General features: G+C 33.5%; 1 protein-coding gene across 15 annotated transcripts in view; it reads left to right on the plus strand.

Moving 5' to 3' along the window:
- LOC143223239 (syntaxin-like) overlaps positions 1 to 19,914 on the plus strand; it is a 59,263-nt gene that overhangs the window by 31,737 nt on the left and 7,612 nt on the right. For 12 of the 15 annotated variants that reach the window (XM_076451030.1, XM_076450950.1, XM_076450975.1 and 9 more), the window contains 2 exons: positions 7,972 to 8,082; positions 8,630 to 17,468. In XM_076451030.1, coding sequence (XP_076307145.1) covers positions 7,972 to 8,082; positions 8,630 to 8,713 — 195 coding nt within the window. In that variant the 3' untranslated portion in view covers positions 8,714 to 17,468. Of the gene's footprint in view, positions 1 to 7,971; positions 8,083 to 8,629; positions 17,469 to 19,914 lie in introns of those variants that run through there. The other 3 variants (XM_076450918.1, XM_076450965.1, XM_076451013.1) reach the window with 1 other exon arrangement.

Genomic DNA, 19,914 nt, shown 5'->3' on the forward strand with positions numbered 1-19,914 from the left:
ATGGCATCATGAAGATCATGCACTGTTTGGAATTGATGTCCATTTCTACAGGCTTCCCTTGCCATCTGCCCTGAAATATTTTCAATGAGGATCAGTTTGGGCAAACACACTGGATGGTCTAAAAGAATCATGTTATTTGCCATGAAAAAGTCCTTTGTCCTGCGAGCATTGTGGATTGCAGTGTTGTCCTGCTGAAAGATCCACTCATTTCCACACAAGCAAGGGCCTTCAGTCAATAAGGATGCTCTCTCCAACATGCCAGCTGCTGTTTAACACCCTTGTGTAACCTGAAGCTCCATTGTTCCATGGAAGGAGAAAGCACCCTAGATCATGATGGAACCTCCTCCACTGTGTTGTGTAGAAAATGTCTCCGGTGGGATATCCTTATCATGCTAGTAATGTTGGAAGCCATCTGGATCATCCAAGTTAAATTTTTTCTCATCAGAGAACAAAATCTTTGTCCATGTTTGGTGCTTCTCAGCAAAGTTTAACCAAGCTGTTCCGTGGTGTGGAAGGAGGCATGGCATTTGAAGACGTTTACAGTTTTTAAAGCCTTTCTCTCGTAGATGCCGTCTTATTGTTCTTGAGCTGTATTCTGCATTTGTAAGGGCCATAATCTGGTTCGATAATCGGATGGTGTCTCGTCGGACAACCTGTCGAATCCTCCTGCTCAACGCCTGCAAAATTTTCTTGAGACGATCACTTGAAATTCTCGTTTCATATTCCTCAGGGTTTTTTAAGAAATTTGCAACAGTAGTTTTACTATGCCCAATCTCACTAGCAATAGCACGTTGAGAGAGACCTTGCTTTTGCAGCTTGACAATTCTGCCACATTCAAACTTTGTCAACTTTTTCGCCTTTGCCATGTTTTTACCCAGTGTAACACAGGAGTTGTCAGTGGGAGGTGTTGACAATGCTAATGCTTGAACACAAATGACTAAATTTCGTTACGTGTTTACCAATTAATGCTTCATTTCAGTATGGTCTTAAACTTTTGACCAGCTCGTATTTAGGCTAATTTCATAGTGTTCACATTTTCCCTATTAAATGCTAAAATGATTTTTATTTTTATTTTCCCTTTTCTTATTTTCATGTTTTGAAGCTCTACTCAAATAAGTGGTTGAGTCTAACAATGCAAAATCCATATTTTTTCTTTATGTTCATTAGCCTTAAGATTTTGGCCAGTAGTGTATATAGTTCTTTTATAAGTGAAATTCACTACATACATCACCTACTTGTACTACCATTGTCCAGAATTAAAATAAATAAAACTACTATCCTATCTGGTCAATAATGACAATTGACGTGAATATATAGCTGTTTGTCGTACAAATGAAATGGAGATTTGGGCCTGTATTCACAAAGGGTTTACCACAGATTCCTTATTACCAATTTTTTATAGAACAGCTTAAAATGTAAATGAAAATTCAAGTGCAGTAAGTTACAGTACATAAATTTGTTTTGTAGATGTTTTGTATGAGCCAGTCATTTTATGGCTTACATGTATGTTTATAGCCTTCATAAAAGAAATATTGACTGCCCCTTGGTGTGGATTCCTGTACATGACGAGGGGATCTCTCAGGGAAGGTTCTGTTCTTTCAGTTTACCTCCTCTGGGATCTAAACATCCACCCATGTGTTTGCTGTGCATGGTGACCCATGAAGGGGAGGAGAGGATCCTAGTGGTTGAGGAGGTCCAACCCTAATGCACCACTTTGGCTTTGAATTCCTGTTGACAGGCAGCCTTGGGATACCCTCCTTGGGTCAGTCAGCAGGTTCACTTGGACTGGGATCAACCAAGTATCAGTGTTAGATGTTCTCTACAGGTTTTGCAGACATTGTATCTGATGCTGGTGTTTGGGTATCATGCTCATTTAACCCTGGTGTTGCTGCAGTGTTCTTGTTTGCCATTGTAGTGCTTCCCATTGTAAGGCTCCATGGTGGATGGGATCACTGGGCATTGAAATATTCATTTTTATTGTGGATCCTCCAAATAAAAATTTAAATAAAATAGTGAAAAAACAGTCCAAAGGTAAATGACCATGTCTTGAAGATTCTGAATAGCAATCTTCATCATCTGTAACACCTGTTATACCACATTTTCTTATATTACCTTCTCTTCTAGACAAAACTTTAGGGAAAATGTCCCCCTTTTTATTCTGGATGGACTTGCTGGTTCTCCAAAGTCAGTAAAGAAGCTTCAATCTGGTGACTTATTGTTGGAAACATCCACATCTCAACACAGTGAACTCCTCTTACATTCAAAGATGATTGGGTATACCTACTGAGGTTACACCTCATGCTACTTTGAATTCATCATGAGGAGTTATTGTTGAGAGGAATTTGAAGAACATCCCCAAGTTAGTGTTTCTTGCTGGTTTCTCCACTCAGGGAGTTTTTGCAGTGAGGCGTATCTCCACTCGCAAAGATGGAATTACGATGGCGACCAATGTCCTCATTCTGACATTTACATCACCACGTCCACCTGCCACCATCAAGGTAGGTTATCTTAATTGCAGGGTATGACCATACATTCCAAACCCTCTCAGATGTTTCCAGTGTCAGCGGTTCGGTCAATCGAAGATGTCATATCGTGGTTCCTTGATGTGTGCTTGTTTCAGTGGCAAGGACCACAATGCCTGTGAATGTGAAATGGACCCTCATTGCATCAATTGCAATGGCTCTTACCCGTCCAACTTTTGTTCTTGCTCTAAATGGTTGGAAGAAAAAGAGGTGCAGCGTTTGAAAACGATTCATAACATTACCTGTCCTGAAGCTCGAAAATTGCTGTTCCCCACCTCATCTCGGACGCATGCTGCTGCACTTCATTCCACTTCTACAGTGGGAGTACAGACAGATCTCTCTGTGCCTCCTAAAGAATCGTTCTCAAACCAAATGAAAAGTCTTTTAATCTTCATGGTTAAAAAAGTTGATGAATCAATTTCGACACCTATCTCTGTCCCTGATATACATTCCACCAAACCCCAAGATCCATATCCTTTGGTTCCAGGTACAGGCATTTCCTCAGATCCATCCTCCTCTCTCACCCCAAGATGCAAAATAATCATTCGTTCACGTCCTCAGTCTCTAGAATCCCCTTCCAACAGCAAAGACCTGCCCAATCAACCCAGGGCAGGATTCATGAAGGTCAGTAGACCTCCCTCGAATAAGGAAAGTAATGAAAAAAAGACATGGTCATAAACAGAAGGGTTTTCCACCCAATTCGTCTACACATAAATAAAAATGGCCACCCTGATACAATTGAACTGTCGAGGTTTACTTTCTAATCTGGATGACATCAAAACACTGATTGCTTCCTACCATCCTGAATGTCTTTCCTTCCAGGAAACATTTCTGAAACCTGCCAATACAGTTACCTTTTGGCAGTTTTCTTTTAACAGAAATGACAAGCTGTGTGATGGACGAGTGCATGGAGGGGTGGCACTGTTGGTTGATCAGCATGTGCCCACCCTGTCTTTGCCCCTTGACACACCCTTGGAGGCCATAGCCATCCGTGTTTCCTTGGGTCATACCATCAATGTTTGTTCTCTCTACCTGTCACCTGGAGAGACATATGATAAATCAGACATTGATGCCCTCATTGAACAGTTGCTGTCTCCCTTTTTCATCCTGGAGGACTTTAATGGATATCTTCCTCTGGGGAAGTGCTGGTATTGATAGGAGGGGTCGCTCTGTAGAGTGTACGCACTCTGATCACAACCTTTCTCTTTTCAGTACTGGCTCTTCTACTTATTTCCAGGTGCCTAGTCAGTGCTTTACTGCTATTGACCCCTCAATTTTCTCCTCTTCACTATTTTCCCATTTTTCATGGAGGGTTGACAATAATCCACGAGGCAGTGATCATTTTCCTATAATCTTGAGAGAGACTAGCCATGGTTGATACCACCCGACCCACATGCCCCATTGGAAGCTGGATCAGACAAACTGGCCATCTTTCACTGCTCTCGCAGGAAAATTGTGTGGCAGCAGTAACTGGTCAATATCACTTTGTCCCCCTCTCGATCTTGCTCTTTCCTTTCGAGCTGATTGTCTCTATGACTGTAATTGTCCTTTTACACTGGTGTAACTCAAACATGCCCTTCATTGGTCTGGCAGTACATTGGCTGGACCTGATGATATACACTATGAGATGCTGCACCATCTATCTCCTGCTTCTCTTGTTTTTTTTTAACCGGACCTGGCAGGAGAATGTTTTTCCTGATGCCTGGCACCAGGCTATTGTCCTGCCTTTCTCCAAGCGTGGGAAGAATCTCAGATTCCTTCAAAATACTGTGCAATTGCTTTGACGAGCTGTTTCTGTGAGACCTTAGAGGGGATGGTTAATGTTCATTTTGTTTGGTTCCTCGAATCAAACAACCTCCTCTCGCCCACCCATTGTGAGTTTGGATGACAGTGCTCCACCGTGGACCACCTAATTCGACTTGAAACGTCAATCAGGGAAGCCTTTCTCAAATGACAATATCTTGTATCCATATTCTTTGACATTGAGAAGACTTATGATACAACATGGAGGTATGGGATTTTGCGAGACATCTATATATATGGGTTGCTTGGTCATATGTCCATTTTTATTAAAAAGGAAATTCCAAGTTTGTGTGGGTTCTACACTTTCCCATTCTTTTCTACAGGAACTTGGAGTCCCTCAGGGCTGTGTTCTGAGTGTCACACTTTTCAGTATAAAAATTAATGCTATTACTGAAAAACTCCCTCTCACTGTTGCATACGGGCTGTATGTCAATGAACTTCACATCTCGTGTCAGTCATCGACCATGAGGTGTATTGAGTGGCAGCTACAAACTGCCCTCAATTGTTTACTGAAGTGGATCACAGCAAACGGCTTTTACTTCTCTCTTTTTAAAATCATTTGGATGCACTTTTGCTGCCAATGGGGTATTCACCCTGATCCTGAACTCTGTATCAGTGAAGTTGTGCTGCCTGTGGTCCCTGAGACAAAGTTCATGGGGCTTATGTTTGACCGTAAGCTGACCTTTATACCACACTTAAAGCAGCTACGGGTCAAATGCAAAAGAGCACTGAACATCCTCCATGATTTCTCTACCCCCAGTTGGGGAGTGGATCGATGTTCTTTGTTAAAGATATATTATGCTCTTATTTGTTCAAAACTCGACTATGGATCAATAGTCTATGGCTCTGCCAGACTCTCGGCCTTAAAGATGCTAGACCCCACTCATCATCAAGGACTTTGGCTCTGCACTGGGGCTTTCTGCACTTTCTCAGTTCAGAGCTTATACAGAGAGTCTTATGAACCTTCTTTGCACCTCTGCTGTTTGCAACTGTCTTTACAATATGCTTCAAAACTTCACTCCTTACCAAAGCATTCAATTTGTGGTTGTGTATTCCTTCCTCAGTGGCCATACATTTTGAGAACAGATGATCTGCCATTGCTTGTTTTGGCCTTCATATCCAGGCACAGTTGGATGAATTGTGTCTGTCCTTGGTTAACATTGCTTCTAACAGTCCACAAATGTGAGCTGTCTTTAAGTCATCTGAGAAAAGCAGTCACTACCAATTGGAAATACTGTTTGTTATTCGCTGAACATCTTTCGAACCATCCTTCCATTCCTGTTTATACAGATGGTTCGAAATCAGGTGACTGTGTGGGCTCTGCTATGGTCTGTTGTGGTTTGATGGTTGCATGCAGAAACCCCTCTATGGCTTCTGTGTTCACTGCTGAACTGTATGCCATTTGTCTTGTTCTGGATCACATAGAAGCTAAGCAGTTATCAAACTACACTATTTATAGTGACTCACTTAGTTCTCTACTGGCCCTGGAATCACTTCATGTTAGTTCACACCCTGTTCTCGCCAATATTCAAAACCGAGTGGTCTACTTCTATTCAGTTTTTATGGATACCAGACCATGTTGGTATTCACAGGAACGGGCTCGCCGACATTGCAGCTAAATCTATCTGCTCTGGCACTATAACCGCTGTGCCTGTTCCATACGTAGACTGTGGTTCTCTATTCAAGGCTCAGTTCTGTGCCAGTTTGCAGTCGACTTGGAGATCGCAGCTTGAAAACAAGCCTTTCCAAATAAAACCTTATACTGAACTTTGGCCATCTTGCTTCTATAAGGACCAAAAAGAAGAAGTTGTTCTAACTAGACTACGCATTGTTCACAGTTTTTTAACTCATCATTTTCCTTTATCTTGAACTGATGCACTAATGTGTAGTCTGTGTAATACTCAGATCACAATTAGCCACATTTTGCTGTCTTGCCATCATTATGACTCTCAATGATGGCACTGTTTTAAACATGTTCTGTCCCAAGGTTTATCCATAATGTTAGACAGTGTTACTGGTGATGGTGACACTGTCCACCTTGGAAATGTTGTTAGTTTTTTAAAGGCCATTAGTCTTTTTAATGCCATCTAAGTTTTTTAATTTATACATTAGACGATTCACTTTTAAGAATCAAAGTCCATCTAGTTTGATTTGAAATTAGAAAATGGCCATAACGTCATATAACTTGTAACCAGGACTGGAAAGGCCAACTTTTTACCAGAATGTTTGGTGCAGATAGCCAAGCTGCTTTGTGCCCTAAAACTCCAAACCATCCAACCAGTATTGACTGTATATGTAGAAAACTGTTTTGTGGAATGTTAAAATTCCTCCATTTGTCATGTAATGGATACAATTCTATTAATGATGATACCATACTTGAGAAATTTTACATTTCAAAATTACCAGTTACACAAGTATGGGTTAGTGAAAAAAAAATAAAACCACAAAATTACAAGGAAAATGTGATTTAATTAAATATATTAAACTGTATTATTAAACTTCAGGCTTTGATGCTGCACTACCCATAATTCTAAGAATAAAATGTTCCACTTGTAGGTTTGAAAATAAGCAAAATGTTTTCTCATCCAAGCCAGTTTGTTGGTTTTAAGAACCCACACAGCTTAGAATTGGAGGCAGTAATGTTGGATGGGGTGTTCCAGTCTGTTTTACATAATTCTGAATTTTCTAAATAGCTACAATTTTTAAATAATGATACTTCACATTAAGAATATTTTAGAAAGATGTTTTTGTAGCAATACATCAAAGAGAAAATGTAAGTACTTTTGCTGATAGTTGTTGAGAATGTTTGTGAATGGTTTTATATTCTGCTTTATATCCACTAGCATCTTTTTTGCATTAGTTTTATTAAAGCAAGCATTTTCAAAGAATGTCAAAATGTTATTGTACTATGATTTTCATGCTCTTCACATTGTGTCAGCTGAAAGGTTTTATAAAAGCAGGCATTTTCCAATAATTAAAAAGTAAGTATATGATCCTGTTCTTTTCTGAAGAGTTTTCACAGTGTGTCATTGGCATTTTGTTTGTATAATTGCAAATAATTGAGAAGAATGTGCCCCACATAATTCATTTACCATTGTTATGTATTTATTCCAGTGGAAGTACATTACATTTGTTTGGAAGTGATTTTCAGGATATACTCAGTTTTAATAATGGTAATTGTTATATATTTAATACTAATAATATTTTGTTGATAAATCTTCATTTTTATGTATTTTTTAACATATTTTAATATTTAAAAAAAATTAACTTGTATTTTAATACCCTTCTCTTAATCTTTTCATTAAGATGAAAAAGAGTAACTTTGCTCAAAAAACTGTTGCCTTACATGCTCCCTCTAAACAGTTACGAAGTTCAGAGTTATTTTTACTTGGTGTCAACAAAGCCTTATCTTAGAACAGTATATGACAATATTTAAGTTGCAATGTACATATCTAGTTATCTTGTAACTGGTCATGCCAATAAAATAAAATTAAAAAAAAATGCTTTTTGTAGATGAGAAACTTTTCCATGAGATGCTATTGAATTTATGAATGTGTTTTTCTTTGTACAAACTATTACTTCTAGCTATGAATTCTGGAAAGATGTTGGTTCTTTTATATCGTACCTGATTTTTTTATTCCTTAAGGGGGAAATGATTGATAGAATTGAATATCAAGTGGAACATGCAAAGGATTACATAGAAGCTGCTAAGCAGGATACAAAGAAGGCACTGGTATATCAAAGTAAAGCAAGAAGGGTAAGGAAGAATATCTGTTATATTTATTTGTGTCATAAGACTTTGTATATGCTACTTATTATTTGATCATAATAAATATGTGTTTGTATATGTTAGAAGTCTGTTTCCTTTTAATTGTGGCTAGAAGCCAAATGCCTATAGTTTGTAACAATAATTTGTCTTTCTTAATTTCAGGTTTAATATTTGTGTGTGTAAATTCATCTTTTTTCATGTATCATTCTGATTTTGTTTATTATAATTCTGGAAACTTCTGCTTCTCAGGTGAAATAACTTTTTTAAAACAGTTCTTTAAAACAAGTTTTTGTTTGTAATATCACATTTGTAAAAGTATTTGGAATCTCAGGCTGTCAACCAAAAAAGTCAAACTTTGTTAATTTTTTGTTGTGTTTTTAGATCTAAAAGAAAATAAATAAATGTAAAGCTTGACATTAATTTCAGTTAAGTGAGTTTATCTTGTAAGTTCATTAAATTTTGTTCATTTTTGTTAAGTTGGTGTTATTTGAATTTTGTTTATTTATTTATTCATATTTTTGTTTTGTTTTCTTAGAAACAAATCATTATCATTATCCTGGTACTAGTTGTGGTTGGAGTTCTAACTTTAATTATTCTTGGCTCCACTGGTATTATCTGATACAGTTTTTATGTTGAATTGGAGGAGACTGCAATCCAAAGTGACCTTTGACCAAAGCATTATACCGGTATTTGTTTTAACATGGAAAGGCTTTATACAAGGGATTTTCTGGTGTATGTATATATATTGTTTCTATGAGAACTCATGGGAATTGTTGAATGAACTAGAGATTTAAATGATGTTGAATATTCTCCTGGAGGTGCACTACTGCATGTGGAATACTATGATAACAGTTTAAATCCACCACTGGGTTCCTACTTTAATTGACAAAAAATTATCAAACACTGGCTATCCATCTTCTCTGATCTTTTGTCATAAAGAAAAGCAAATGTTTTGTGGTATATTTTGATGAAATTTAAACATAAAAATTCATGGAACTGAAGTAAGTTAAAAAGAATTATGGTCATGTATGTGTAGTGTTTAGTCTCTTGTGTTTTTCTTTAATAATTTGACTATATACCAGTCACAATATGCTAGTTCCAGCATAATACTTCACAAATCATGGGTGAAAATAACATTCAGGTTAAGGAGTGAGTATTGTTACTTGAGCACCAATTCTGTTTGTTACATGTTCTAGAAAAATTTAAAAAGTATTTGTTCTGTTTTTAAAAAAGATGTATGGTTCAGTAGTTTTATTAATCTACTCAAAGCCAGATTTTAGTGAGTGGGTCAGTCAATGTGATTGGAAATTTATCAAAATAACTGGAGTTCATTTTTTTTATAGCTTTATGTCTAAATTTTAAAAAGTGAGTAATCTATACAGTATTTTTTCTTCAGAAATCACGAGCCAGTATAGTTTCAAACTTAAATAAAATGTTTTACATTTAAAGCCTGTTTTTGATTGTATTTCATACTTTACTGAATACCAAAATGAAGTTAATAATGAAAAATAAACTTTATAGTAAACAGCTAGAACACTGTTCTAACCCAATACTGTTTTGTCATTTTTGCCATTCAGTAGTAGCTTAAATACAATCTACAACAGTTTTGTTCTCAAAACACTAAGCTTGGCTAATCTTAGCTGTCAGTATGAAACATTGGTAGCTCAGTTATTCTTATTTTATGTTGTTAGTTAAGAAAGGTGATGTGTTATAAGTACATAAATAACATGTATTTGTTGAGCAACTGATTTACCATTTATATGGATGCATGAGATTTCAGTTATTTTGTAAAAGTAGTGCAAAACACCTTATTTCCAATATGACTTTTATAGCCTTGTCAGGTATTTTTATTTTCATACAAAAAACTCAAACAGGCCACAGATTATTCTAATTAACTTCTTTAATTACATGTATTCAAAAATGAGGATTTCTTTTTACACTTCAATTTCACTTTTTATCATAAATTATGCTAGAAAAAACAATTGATACAACTAAAAACAAAACTCTTTGATTCCAGTGAAATATGCTTTTTCTGACTTTTCGCTGGGGAGTCGTATAATATGCTGTTTATAGCCACTTGTGTATTCAAATCAGGATTTGTTTTCAAATATTAATTTTACCTATCTTTTTTGTCGTAAAATTATGTATATAGCACTTTGAAAAGCAGTTGGTATGTATTCAAACAATCACTTTCTAGATTTCAGTGAAAAATGTTTCTTGTGACTGTTTGCCATAGGTTCATTTAATACTGTCCATAACTATCTGTCATTTTATTTTATGATTTTTATATTAGTGTATTTATTGAATGTACAAGGTCTCTGTAACCAGATTAAGACAAGTAAGTTTAATTTGATAGGATAAGTGAATTTGGTTTGAGCTGTTTTTTAAAACTAATAACATCTTGTAAGTTAGAAAAAATTGTTGAATTTTAAACATTGAATTATTAAATCATGTTCTTAGTTTCTTTTACTTAAATATTTAACAACATGCTTGAACGTGTGGAGTCAACAGTTGTTTTCGTTTTGTCACTTGAATAGTTATGTATTAAAATCTGATCATTTGTGTGCATGGAAGCATATATTACAGCATGGAAACACATTCAAGTTCTTGTGACAAGAATGTGATAAACGAAAGTACACGTTAATTTTGTGGAAATTTCAATCTCAAATGCTTTTGAAAACACATGCAACATTTTTGTAAATTGAGTTTTATTGATGCATTCAGAAATTATTATTCTTCAGTATATCACTTGTATATCATTGATATCATATATAAACAAGGAATAGTATGAATCATTATTATATATTGCAGGATTATAAAGTGTATTTTGTTACAAGTGTTTATGGTCTTATTCTGTGAAATCAGTTATCTGATTTCTAACTAAATTAAATACATACACACAAGTTTCATGTAAATCCATAAAAAGAAATATATTCTACCATGTATTGTTTTTATTAATTTTTAGATGAAAGCAAGGGCCTTTATTTTCAAAAAGGCGTATACTTTTTATATGACTAACGAAGCATGAGATTTGTATTATTTATGTAAAGAATCATTATTATACTTTACACTTTGAAGCACAAATTGATTATTGTGTGAATAATGTATTTCTGAAAATGTAAGGATAATTAAGGTGTTTTGATGTATGGTTGAAAAAAAGAACTTAATCTCAGAAAATTGTATTAAAGATGTAATTAAATTTAAAAAAAATTAAAGTTTATGCAGCCTTTGCATAAAACCTTAGTCATTGATACTAAGAAATATTGAAATTTTCATATTGCAGAAACATAAGATAAACCAAAGATATTGTATATCTGTTCATAAAATAAAATTTATGCTGATAGTGATCTACATCTATTATATTTATAAAAAATAATTAACCAAGAAGAGTTTTAAAAAATTGCAGTAAATGACTTGCTTTAAGCTGTTATAATGTAAATAAGATGCTTTATGTTTATTATTTTATCTTGTCACTATAATTATTTAGCTCTCAAAAAGAAAAACAATTGAATGCATTCTTTGAATGTAGTTATGTGGTTGCTCAGTAGTAAAGTTTATGGGCTGATATTGCTTCACTACAAGATTAATTCCCTGTGGTGGGCAGATCATGTATGTGCTTAACAATAAAACAAATAAACTCTGTATGTAAAGCATGCATGAAGAGAAAGTTCAGGTCTGTTTCACTAAGAAAGGGTTTTTAAGTTAAACATACAATTGCACATTTTAAGCCTACTGTATATTTTCTTAATTTATTGTGTTAGCATTATAATACATTATTTTTTTTAAGTCTGATATTTTCAAGCCTATACTATTTCATGTCATGAAAAATATCTTGATTTTTCTGTTGTGTAAATGAAGGTGCCCTAGTGGGCAGCAGTAATCTCTGGGGTTAATAGATCTGATATTTAATATTTTATTCCTGTGTCATAGACAGTGCAATTAACCAATTTTCATGCCAAGATCTGTTAATACCCTTAAAATAAAAAACACTTGTCTAAGTGTTCTTCACAACTTGCAGTAAGCACAGTGACATCATCAGTAAACACTGTAACAAAAGCATTCTAAATCTTGTGATGCTGATAATACAACATCCATTAGTTCTTGAAATGTTGAAGGAGCATTCTGTTAAACTGGTATTTGCCTAAAAATAACACAAAAGCAGTTTTACCTTTATCCCCTTCTCTTGCTGCCTGTTAATATTCACATTGTAAATCTATAGATGAAAAGCACCTGCTCTTACCTCACCTGTCTAGCATTTTTGGATATTAAGTAATAGGTAAATGTCTGACTGTTACACTATTTACCTTCCTAAAATCCACACAAAACCATAGTTTCCCATTACTAAAACAACTGGGGATGCATATGGACTACTATGCATATGGACTACTACTGTCCATTATTATTCCTTGTTCAAACATCTACTTAACACATCCTTTTAATTCTATTTTTTGCTTCTTTGGTGCTCTCTAGGGTCTCTGCTATACACGTACTGTTATTCAACACTATTTTTGACCTTATTTGTATAGATACTGCATCATTTTTTCCCTACAAATATATAGAAAACCATAAACTTCTGAGACAAAACAAAATGCATTAAAATTAAACAAAAATATGCTGTGGTTTTTTACTCTTCTGGTAATGCTATCAGACTGTGCTTATATTTCTTTTCTAACTTTCCTAAGGTAAAATCCCAGTCTACCTTCCTTTGTTGTGTCTGTCTCTTAGTATTTCCTACATTTTGCTGTCTTACTACAGCTAAATTTTTTCCACTACTAGTCTTACCTACCACTATATGATTAGGTGGTATTACTTTTTTTGATTTGTATTAAGCACTTTTATAGCGCGCTGTCTCTCTATGCATCTTTGACACTTTACTAATACAAGAACTTGTATAAACAATTAATACTTCTTTATCACTCTTAAAATAACCTACTTTAGTTTCAGCAATGAATTGATTTGCTACAGATATTCTTTCTCTCAAACAAACTCTCCTGTTGGGAGTCCCTATTGCTTATGTTGTGCATAAATGTAGAGTCATTGAAGGGTTTGAATTTACTACTACCCTGTTTTATAGTTATATTTTCTATTTTATTATGCTATATTCTACTTACACTTTATTTTTTGTTTTGTTACAATTAACATAGATAGTCTTAGGGCTTTTCTGTTTATTCTTTCTCACTGGATTTCTCTTTGAACTTTTGATATTCATACCATGCTGACTTTGTATGTATTGCTATGCTTAAGGGGATCAGTAATTTTGTATGTTCACTTTTGATCCGTAGCCTCATTAGTGGCACCATTAGGTATCTGACTGTTAGTTTTAATCAGTGGAAAGGTATCATTTGTTACAACATTTTTCACGTCCTTTTCACATATGAACCCTTCAAAACTTGAGATCTCCATTTGTATGTGAAAGTTACCTTTAGCAAGAGATATTTCAATGTCATAAGCCCTTAAGGTATCCTGCCCTATAATAGCATCTGTTTACATTTTCATTTGAACACTATACTTACCTAGCATCTTAATACAATGCCATGTTATAGAAGCTAAAAAACTTTTAGAAACTTCTTTCCAAGCATTATTCAGTAATTTTGGATTTTTATCCACTTATATGCTTAACAATAAAGGTTGAGCACCTGTGTCAACCAACAACTGGCATTCTATACCCTCTTATTTCTTCTATGGGCACTCAATCTTTTATTCCATATTGCCAGAACTACCCTACTTTTCTCTGTAATCTTAGTGGATCTTAAGTTTATTTTTATTCCTATAGTGAATGTAGGGGTAATGTTATTTCTAGAAAACTTCCTTTTGAATGTCCCAGCCTTTTGGGCTTTTCTGTTTTCTGTGTTCAATGGACATTTGCAATCTCAAACCACAATTAAAGTGTGCTATCTGCTCATTTTGTTTCCATTTCTGAAAACAGCTCTTATCTATATGACCGACTTTGCCACAATGAAAACACTGGAAGCCATTGAACTTATTTTGCTTGTTTTTCCAGCTTGCTTTATTAGTTCTGTCACTGCTTACTACAATTACTGCAAAGTATTGGGCTTGTATATTTACTTTCTTTGTAGCTCTTCTAGAGCAGCTACTTCAGTCAGATCCAGTAATGTTGAAGCAGGTGTATTTGCTTCATTTAACTTTTTGTGGCTGCAGTACAAAACACTGTGCTCTTTGTCTGATTTTAAGGTATCCTGTATCGTCATTTCATTTGGACATCTATAAGCTCTATGTAATTTGTTTGTTTATGCCCATATACTTTGACTCACCTCCTTGCTGTATTAAAATTGTATTTGGTGTTTCTCACTTTCATGCTAGGTATTCAAAATCTGTGTGTCATGCAGTTCATTATAAGCCTTAATATAATGCTTTGTCTCTCATATTCTCAGTCTCAAAATATCCGAGATTTTTTAGCATTAGTCCATCCTGACATTTTAACAGTTCCATTTAAAGCATCTATAAATCTCTAACCCTTGGCATCCTTGTTGATCTGACTGTGATACAACAGTATGGCACTCGTTAAGTGCGTAGTGCTGCATGCACCTACTTGTGTGAGTTGATTTTCCACATATTCGTAATTTACAACAACTCTAGGGTGTACAATCTCTTCTGTAGTAGTATCAGCACTGGTAGTAGCTGTATCTGTTTAATAACAACTTGTGTCTACTTATAGTACTTAAACTGACTGACTTCTGCTCCCCTCTTTACTCTAACCAACTTGTTATTAGTTACTTCAAAAATCCTGGAAGATTGCATCAGTTGTAACAGGTAGTTGTATTGGCTCATGAACTTTACATCCAGTTACAACAGATTTATATTAAATCCAGGTATACTGTCCCAAGTAAAAGAATCAACTCGGAGACTGAGATTAAAAATACAACACTTTACTACAATATATTAAGATAACTCAACTACATTGAAATTACTGAAAGTATCTTGGAACACATCCACTTTCATTGGTAACTGTTTTTTGATAATTCTTTCTGTAATATCCATTAAATTACTCAATACTACCAGCAATTACCATTTAATACATTGAGAAAGATCTGTTCAGACATAACTCATTATTAATCGTGATACACTCAATCTTACTATATTATTTGATTTGGGAGAAAGAGCAATTGTAACTTGCATCAAAAGTGAAGCAGTGTTCTGAGCCTTTACAAGAACTAAAGTCTTCATAATCTTTGGTATCAGCAGAATGTCTTTAGCATCAAGGAGAGACTGACTTTCTAGCCAAAAATAGGCTTTCTTTTATCAGTTTTTTTTAATATTCTTATGACTTTTCCAAATAGAGTACATATCTAACCCACAAGTAGATCTAATGATTAATTGGATAATTTTTACAAACTCATTGTAATGCTCAGAACCAAAAACAAAAGTTCTTCAATAATTGGTTATAGTTGAACATGGTAAATTGGTAAACTATTTGTATCTCTTCTCATCTTCTTGATGACCAACATCAGATATCTGACTAATCCATTTTTTGGAAGTTGTCTCCAAGATAATATAAACTTTTCTTGTAGCTTTCTCTCTGCTATGGTGACATCAGTCTATAGATATAGAGCTTGTGTTCAGTCTCAAATGAAGCCTACATAAACACTCATGGCTATGCTAGCTAAATTTATAGACAGTGTAAACATCTATCTTAAATAGAAAGTAAAATATATCTTTGATTTATACTTGACCCACTTTTTTCTTTCTTGGTCAAACATGCACAATATTTCTTGTCAAATATATTTGTGTTACAGATGTTACTTTTTGTGATATGCGTATTTTCTCAATTCTTGAAGCATTTGAATTATGGTTGTATATTTGACATGACACATGCTTCATTATCAATTGAGTCCAGTCACTCTTTCTCATCCTAAGTTGTCATGGTATGGTGTAAATGTGTATATCTCTTCTTTAAGAACTTATTGGCTTTCGATATAAGCAAATTAGTGCTGTTTTTCAGTTTTATTTCAACTGTGTAAACCAATATGGATTCCAGTTCAACAGATTTGCATAGAGATAAAACTGTTAAAAGCCCAACTTGCTGATATTTGTTAGAAGAAAAGATGTTTGTAAATAACATTCATCAGTTTACAGCACTGATTTATTTACTTTTAAAACTTTTTTGTCATTTTGTTACTCATTTAAATAATGTAGTGTGATGTGAAATGTTTTTCATGGAATAGAATAGGATAGGCTTATTTAACTTTTTTGTGCTTAGCTTGACTGTATTAAGCTTCATTTTGCTGACAAGGCTGTTTATTTATTATGCCAGATATACATTAGATCTTATTGGTTAAGGAAATGAAGTATATATAAAACATTATGCATATTAAATCAAACTTTCTGATTAATAGTTTAAAAAACAAGTCTGTTTACTTATAATTTTGGTATGTTAAAAAGCTTTTTTTTTTTACTTCAGTGAAACTGGTTGAGCAGTGTTTTTCAACTCAAAAATAAAATTTATAGTCTTATAAAATAAAATATTTATAGAAAAGTTTTGTAAGAATATTAAAATTGTACAAAAGTTAGCATTTTTAATTTTTCCTTAATAAAAATATATCACAATGAAATCTTTTTGAATTTTCAAAGCTGTGAATTGAAACAGCTGTAACATATAAAGATAAGTTTTATTTGCAGAAGCTACATAATTTGCACAATGATCTGAAGTTTCAAAGTATTTCATACAAAATTGTTTTATTTTTTTGTTTTGTAATGCAAAAAAGCAAACTATAGACCTTAAAGTATCAAATTGATGCACCAAGCCATTTGAGAGTTAAAACTTGGGATAGTTAGTACAGATAGCTGTAATGTAGTTTTCCATAAATATTGAAATGAATAAGATGCAGGTATTCTATAAAGGCATACCATTCATTTTCAACCTTTTTATGATATTCTAGAATTCCTCAAAAATGTTTTAAAGTCTATGCTTTCTTTGGATGGCAAATGGTCCACAAAATCATTAAATTCATTTAATTTGAGTTGCCTTTATTTTAATGAGGTAATATCTGTTCTGCCCGTGAGAGGATGAAATGGTTGTATATTCTTCAAGGATAGCCAGACGTTGCAGTTGATAGCCAGTGTTTTCCAGTAAATGGAAGGTTAGATGGTATCTCAATGCTATAGTCTCCCATATCTGAATGAGAATAACCAGTCATTGGGGTAGTGCTGTAATCATGATGGGTAGATCCAATATTTCTGTTTAGGTAATAAACATTAGATTTAAATATTCTGAAAAAAATTTGAGTAAACATTCTTGTTCTTTAAATGAGTTGATTGAGGGGAAGTCATTTTGAGGGAAGAGAACCAGTTAGTTCATGAATCCATTCACACACGGTGTTTTTGTTTTAATAAAGATTTTGTTTCATTTTATTTCACACATTGTGTCCAGTCTGTTTAATTTTTTGCTTAAACTCAGCCTATTTAAATTCATTATTACTTTGTGATTTATCCTGCCAATCCTCTTGTTATTAAAAGGATGAAATACTGTTTGAGGAAACCAGTTTAATGTGAAAATACCATGTGGGTAGTTTAAGAACTAGAAATATTTCTTTGTTGGTATTTCCTTTTTTTTTGTCTTTAGTTATCTTTATATTATTTTATCTTGTATTTATCATTGAATTATAAATGTAACATAAGGAAGGTTATTCTTTTCTTTTACTTATGAAATTTACAGATTTTTATAACTGTATGATTAATTGACATAATAAGAATTACACAAATGTGTAAGGAACAAGTATATTTGAGACAACAACATTTTTGAGTTTCGTTTTTCTGTGATGTTGGCTTAAGCTCATCTAGAATAGATAGATCTGTTTATTCATCTTCAAATCTCTATACTTCTGCATATTCTTATTTTCCTTTTAGAAACACTGATTTCTCTTGTAGTTTCTTAATCTCACCAGTTTTGGTTAGTAATATACCTAATATTGATGATAAAAGTTACACTATGCTGCAAATGATTTTAACATTTCTGGTAATTAAATCAGTACAAATTTCAGATCAGAGGCTTGTAAAAATAATATTTTAAGTTTCATTTCAGTCTGCTGTATGTTGGTGCCCAGTAAACCTTTTGTACAATATTAGAACTCGGTACTGATGTTTTGCAGACAACAGTCTATCCATGACATTAGACCTATTGGTTTCTGTCATTCACCATTTAACAGTAAGGTAGTATATATTAATTATTTATATTAAGAATACTCGTCTATATTCCAAACAGCTTGCTACTACATCTTGTACATTTGTTTCTTAACCTACAGATAAGCATTTAATTAGTTAGGAAAAAAAAAAGAGAATATTAGGGATGTTTAACTAAATTAAAAATACCTAAAAACAAGAAGTTTGAGAGGAATTTTGTGAAGAAGAATTAAAAAATTAGGAATAGAGGCACCTACATAAAACAACAGCAAGTTTGAAAATCATATAATCTAAAATCTAAACTGGCATAGACTAATATGGCTCTGGAAGAAGGTTTTACAATGTTGAACTGTCCAGACAAACTGTAAACAGATCACATGAGGAATAGTTTTGTAAGTATTATCTATGCTGGAGCTATCTCATTGATTTACAATATGTTGCCTAATTTGTAGAAGGATACCTGCTGTTCCAGCAAAGACCTACACTCTCCTCCATGATACATCATATTCATTAACCATCACAGGCTGATAATGTTGCAAAACCATAATATAAAGAAGCTTTACATGCAAGTTTTTGATGACAGATAAGAAATAGAGAGATGCAATTCTCCAAATTCATTTCTTCTTATTCGCACACTTTAGATATCTCAGCATGACTTGTTATCACTATCAGCTACGTATCCAAATAATCTTTATAAAAATGATGTATCTACTCTGCATTCACTACTGGTGAAGTGCACATGTTACTTCATATTCACATCTTCTTGTCTGATAGTCCTTCATATAAAAAGCCAAAAAAAAAAATGGATGAAGTCACTCAATTTGTAAGTAAAATGCACAGAAAGTTCCAAGAATAATAGGTTAGTTGTAATGTCTTTTGTATTTTTTCTTTAATTTTGTTTCTATAACCACTCCAGTCATGGAACCATAAGCAATTTGATGCATAAATAGTTTAGAAAAAAGTGTAAAAGTCCAGTGGTGATCAAATAGACTTCATTAGTTATTCTAATAATTAATCATTAAAGTGCCAAGATATAAAACATCATGAGGTCATAACCTGAAACAGCTATGTCAAACATATAATGGCATAAAATATTATTTTCCTATGATTAACATGTTCATTTTACCTTTTATATACAACTGTAGTTGAACAATCACTTATATCAAAAATAATCTTTTGTAAAGCTTAAATAGTTGTGTTTTGTTCAGTTGTTTAGTTTATAATGAACTGTCTGACTCGTATGCTACATTTTTTGTAAATTTATCTTAATTCAACTTGATAGTTTTCTTTTGAATGGCACTCAGTCCACCAGGTACCTCTCAACATGCATTTTTTAAAAATAGGTTTGCCTTTTATCAACCACACCTGAGTTGCTTACAATCTGTCTGAGTCTACAAAACACTTTAAAAGTCTTCTAAACATATTCTGATTATTATAGCTTTTGTGTTTGAGGCACTTGTGTAAAACTTGGTTAAAATAGTTATTACATATTTATGAATCACATTGTGTATTTTGATATTTTAATTATATCAGTTTTTAATCAAGTTTACTTTTCACACCTCATGTACATAGCAATTTGATTAACAAATGGTATGGAAATTGAAGACTTAGCATTCAGAAAGAAGAGTAACTTAGTGAGGAAAAAGTACAAAAATATATTTATATATATACACATTGTACTAC

The sequence above is a fragment of the Tachypleus tridentatus genome, chromosome 1, assembly GCF_004210375.1.
Source record: "Tachypleus tridentatus isolate NWPU-2018 chromosome 1, ASM421037v1, whole genome shotgun sequence".
NCBI lineage: Eukaryota > Metazoa > Arthropoda > Merostomata > Xiphosura > Limulidae > Tachypleus > Tachypleus tridentatus.